This window comes from Adiantum capillus-veneris, chromosome 1, assembly GCF_014529385.1.
Source record: "Adiantum capillus-veneris isolate H3 chromosome 1, ASM1452938v2, whole genome shotgun sequence".
Taxonomy (NCBI): Eukaryota; Viridiplantae; Streptophyta; class Polypodiopsida; order Polypodiales; family Pteridaceae; genus Adiantum; species Adiantum capillus-veneris.
Window position 1 is genome coordinate 182,955,029 of NC_140931.1, and position 5,644 is coordinate 182,960,672.

General features: G+C 44.5%; 1 protein-coding gene across 1 annotated transcript; it reads left to right on the plus strand.

Moving 5' to 3' along the window:
* The first annotated feature begins 1,633 nt into the window (after positions 1–1,633).
* On the plus strand, positions 1,634–5,128 carry LOC147466132 (pentatricopeptide repeat-containing protein At1g11290, chloroplastic-like). Its single transcript, XM_086524233.1, has one exon. It carries the CDS (start codon positions 1,812–1,814, stop codon positions 4,395–4,397), a length of 2,586 nt encoding a protein of 861 aa, XP_086380359.1. The 5' UTR covers positions 1,634–1,811; the 3' UTR covers positions 4,398–5,128.
* Positions 5,129–5,644: the final 516 nt, after the last annotated feature.

Genomic DNA, 5,644 nt, shown 5'->3' on the forward strand with positions numbered 1-5,644 from the left:
TCGACTTGCTGACGCTCACCAAAGCTCATCGAAATCTGAGAAAGTGAGTGGGTGTATGCTGGCGACTAAGCTCGTGAGGATGCAACCTGCTCTGATACCAATTGTTGGAATAGGGTTGCAGGGAAACACACGCAACTTGGAGAAGAAGAAGAAGCTCAAGGCATGCAACAGAGAGTATGTGTTGCTTAGTGCACAATGAAAGATAAGTTAGCCCTAGAGTGATGGGCGTATATACAACGCACGGGAGAAAACCCCTCCTAGTGAGGGAAAAAATGTCCCGACGGTCAAGTGTGTTCACACATATCACTACCACATACATATGATAACATGTTTTAGCAAGTTGTTATTGGGCTTTGACACATTTCTCATTGTGGTACTCCACATTTTGTAACCATTTCAATACACCAAAGGTGAACAATTATTTCTTTTTGGAAAACTTGGAAGTTCTACTTTATTCTGTTTATATCATGAATATTATATTATCAAGTGCACATTGTATAGTGTTTGACAAAGTTTGTGAGGCATATCCTCCTGGAGGTATGGTGTTGGAGGTGGCACACTCTACAAGATTTTTGCCACCCAATTTTGCGATAGGCATTGATATATTCAACATCTACACGATAGCGTTGTTATCAGAATCGATAAAAGTGTTGAGAGCACAATCAGTATGTTCACTTGTAATACTCATGCTTTTTTTTGCATTGATTGTTGCCATTGTTATGCCAATCCTCAGGTAGCAATGCTAGTAGGGATGCCTATTGCAACATCGAATAAAAATGGCATAGTGTGATAAGGTTGGTGTGTAGGTCAATGGTCTTTGTAAATCAGAGTGGATTCGTGCGGGTTGGAGTTGAACCCAACCTCCCTCAGGACTATCTCACACGGGCATGGGCAGGAGGGGATCAATGGCCTACGCCTAATTCTCGAAGCGCGAGAATCATAGGCCGTCGATCTTGCGGCGTGTCCCAAATTTACCAATTTTCCAAAATTTACTCAACTGACCCGAATTTACACAGCGTCGGGTTCATCATAAAAGGAACCCTTATCCCTATGCTTTCAACAAGCACACACAAACGAGGTGGTTAAGGTGGTAGGCTTGCAAAGGGGATGCCCTCGGTTCGAATCCGGGGAGGAAGGGAGGGGGGCGGCCCGGATTTACAATTTTTGATGCACTCGAGTTTCGAAATGGACGTGGGCCATTGATCCCCTCCTGCCCAGGCCCGTGCGAGATAGTGAGGAGGCCCAACCTCCGAACTTTGTTGTAGATTCACACGGGCTGGAGTTGAGGGGCGGCAATGAATGAAGAGTCCACTTTCCCCACTCTGCCGAAAACTACAGAGTATCTCTTTCAAGTCCTCGTTAATCGACAACATTGCAAGTAGGGACCCATCTCACATTGAAGAGGACACACACCCACACCCACACACACTACTGTTCCCCCCCCCCCCCCCCCACCCCTCTCTCTCGTGGCCATTCATTCACAGGCTGCTGACTCTTCCACGTGGAAACTTCCAGACTCGTGTGAACGCTCTCCTCAGCTTGGCGAGCGGGCGAGTTGGAGTATTGAGGGCAGGGGTTCAACCTCCGATTTCGCATCTAGTGCTGAAAAATGAAAACCATTATTAAGGTTGCAATCAAAAAGCATGGCTCCCAATAGGATCTTTTCGATGCTCAAGGTTAACAGAAGAAGCTGCACGTCGTAGCTGGGGCTTGTCGAGGGCTGACTCCACGCCACTGTGCAGCAAAATGCGTTCGTGTCAGGGGTGATTGAGGGTTAGCCCAACTTCAGAAAACGATGCCATCAAGCTTCCATGGCGGCCACCTTTATCAGTTTGAATAATCCCGACTCTGCATGCGTACATTCTAGTATTGCATGGGTAAGCCCGAGCATCCCGCTGTTCATACAGACATCCAACTCATTCTCCACGACATCCCAGCACTATCCATATGCCTCGGTCTGCAGGTTTGTTCGGTCTCCTGTAGATGTCATATCTGCTGTTGATGTTCCGAGTGTGAGCACCTCTTCAGAGACGCTCTGGAATGCACGTGAAACGGAGGAATTTCTTCCTCCTGGCATCTTGGTGAGCCTACTTCACGAGTGCAGCAGTCTAGATGCAGCAAAGGAAGCCCTTAGCATTGTTGTGCAAAGTGGCTATGAATCTGATACCTACGTTGGCACAAATTTAGTTCAATTGTATAGCAGGCTTAACAACCTTTCAGAAGCATGTCGAATGTTCAACAAGGTAGAAGAACCCAATGTGATTACTTGGACCTCTGTGATTTCAGCACATTCAAAGCTTGGCCAGGAGGAGCAGGGGCTTCGACTTTATCACCAAATGCAGGAAAGCGGCATAGAACCTGATGGACATGCAGTTGTCTCCGCGCTACATGTATGTGCTAGTATCACAGCTTTAGAGGAGGGCATGCAAATCCATGATTACATTGTTGAATCAGGTTTTGAATCCAACACTTATGTAGGCAATGCCTTGGTTTCCATGTATGCAAGCTGTGGAAGCATTGAGGAGGCATCAACTGCATTCTTCAAAGTGCCAAGCCAGGACGTCATCACCTGGAGTGCATTGATAGGAGGTTATGCACAACAAGGATGCGAGCAGGAGGCATTTGAACTTGTAAAGACAATGTGGCAACATGGTGTGGAACCAAATCATGTTACGTATGTGCATGTCTTAGAGGCATGTTCAAACATCAATGCTGTGTTAGAACAGGGCATGTTAGCTCATGCATGCATTGTTGAGAATGGATTTGATGAGGATGAATGGGTCGGAAGTGCGCTGATTGATCTGTATGCTAAAAGTGGACTGCTTGAAGATGCACTCAAGGTGTTTGATAAGCTTCCAAGGCGGGATGTTGTTACATGGACAGCATTGATCACAGGGTTTGCTCAAGAAGATGAGCGACTTGCTCAGACCTCTCTCTGTCTATATGAGCGCATGCAAATTGAAGGTATACAACCTAATAATGTTGTATACCTATCTGTTCTTAAAGCATGTGCCATCTTAACCGACTTAGATTATGGCCAGGAGGTTCATGAATGGATTGTTTTACGTGGTTGGGATGAACACGTACCAGTCTCGAACAACATAATTGACATGTACATGAAGTGTGGTAGGGCTGAGGATGCATCTCACTTGTTTGCGAAACTTTCAGAGCAAAATGTTGTCACATGGACCTCACTTATCATGGGGCATGCTGAGCTTGGTAATGGTGATATTGCACTTGAGCTTTTCTATCAAATGGAGCAGGATGGTATTGAGCCAGACCTTAGGTCTTATGTTTGTGTCCTGAAGGCATGCAGTTGTGTCGCAGCTTTACAGCAAGGCATGGCCTTTCATAGAAACATAATTAAAAGGGGTTTTGAGCTGGATGATTATGTGGGCAGCATCTTAATTTACATGTATTCAAGTTGTGGAAATCTAAGCGATGCAGTTGCCGTCTTTGAGAGATTAGAGAGTCGAAGTGTAGTGATATTTAATGCCTTGATAACAGGCTATGCTAAGAATAACAGCTTCAATCTTGCTGTGAAAACGTTCAACGAAATGGAAAGATGCAAGTGCAAGCCAGATGCTGTGACTTTCCTATCCCTTCTCATTGCTTGCAGTAACTTGAGCTTGGTAAAGGAAGGCTGTTATCTTTCCAAATTGATGCGAAAATATGCCATACTACCCAAATTGGACCATTATAATACTTTGGTGGACATTTTTGGCCATGCAGGACTCTTGCATGAATCAGAAGATTTACTGGAAACCATGCCTTTTAAGGCTAATACAGTAGGGTGGGTATCATTGCTTAGCTCTTGCAGAAGTTTCAGAAATATGGTAGTTGGAAGACGCTGCTTCGAGAGGGTTGTCACCATTGAGCCCCTGAATAGTGTTGGTTATGTCCTGATGTCAAAGATATATTCTCTTGTTGGTGAGCAGGAAAATGCAAGGCGATTGGAGCAGCTACGGCTGTCACTGAAGGCATGGAAAGTACCAGGAAGGTCGTACATTGAAGTTAATAATGAGGTGCATACGTTTGTAGTTGGAGGCTGGGGTCATCCAAGAAGTCAGGAAATCTATGCAAGGCTTGACGAGGTATTTAGAAAGTTGAAAGAGGAAGGACCTCTTCCACATCTAATTGGAAAACCTGTAATGGATAAGGGGGATGATTCTTGTGAGCATTCTGAGATGCTAGCTGTTGGTTTTGGCCTCATCCATACACCACGAGGAAAAACTTTGAGAATAATGAAGAACCTTTGCACATGTGTGGATTGCCATTCAAGCATGCTGTTTATTTCCAAGACTGAAAAAAGAAAAATTGTTCTGATTGACAAATTTTGTGTTCATGAGTTCAAAACTGGAGTGTGTACATGTAGCAGTCATTACTACAGAGCCTAAATTATAAATTTTCCCTTAAATAGGTGCCAGAAGAGGATTAGATGCAGTGTGAGCAAATTTGGAGCAAGTTGCTAAACATCTTTAATTACTTGCAGCTTGTACGGCATACCTCAAGGTTGCCATATACTATACAGGTAACTAAAACCAGGTGTTGAAAGTGGATTAGATGCAGTAAGCGCAAACTTGAAGGGAGTTTCTAAACATCTTTCTTTACTTGCACATTGACTCGTTTCTCACAGATGAATAGTGGGCTTCATGGATAATGTTCACTTCATGGATAATGTTCACTCTTTCCATACCTGTGGAGTATGCTGGTGATCTCCTCCATGACACAGAAAGAGCTGTATACTGATTTCTTCCCTACTATCTTATCACACACTCACGGCCTGAGTAGCTCGTGGTGTGCTGTATTTTATGTGGATGGATGGTGGGTTAGCAGTGATTGCATGGGCTATGCATTTATCTTATTTGTTTGCAGCGACACTGGCCATCCCACGAATACTCTGTGGACCTGTGCTGACTCCTCAGTCACTGAGTCCCCTGTTTCATGAATACTGCTCTCCACCATAAGAAGCACTGCTGCTTGAAGCATTTGGAAGGCCTTTTGCAATGCACAAGAGAATGATTGGTGAGAGCTCTTTCATTCCTTGCGTGATCTTTGGGGTGATGCGTGTGTATATTAGAAATATCCTCCTTCCATGCCCTCTTCAAAAAAACAGTTGTTGGACACCCAGACATCCCAAAACTTTACTCCTTGCAATCTTTACAAAAAGCAGAGCGTAAAGCCAAGCACCACGGACATTGACCTCTTTAGGTCCCAATTCATGGGTGTGAATCCTCCTCACCCCCATGACCTTAGAAAAAAATTAGAGATCAAACAACACTAGCACCTTAAACATTCATGCTGTCTTTTACGTATTAAAAACAGAGTATAAACCTAGGTACCAAGGGTATTGGTGTTATCGGGTCGTCACGATGGACGTCTGTAGCATAGCTATTTGGCACTAACATAATATCAACACTCAGGGAAGTGACTCGGATGGGACACGAAGCACATAAAAAAAGCCAGCCAGAGATGGCTCCATTTCCTCGTCTTCGTGTGCCATGAACAGGTTACTATCTTTCTTCAGATCTTTGCAAGGGCTTGGAGTGGTACTACTTGCCATCATTGTATGGAAGGTGGGCTTGATCATTGTATTACATTGGAAGGCTGCAGTGTGTGAGAATAAGGGAGGGCACCAATGCTC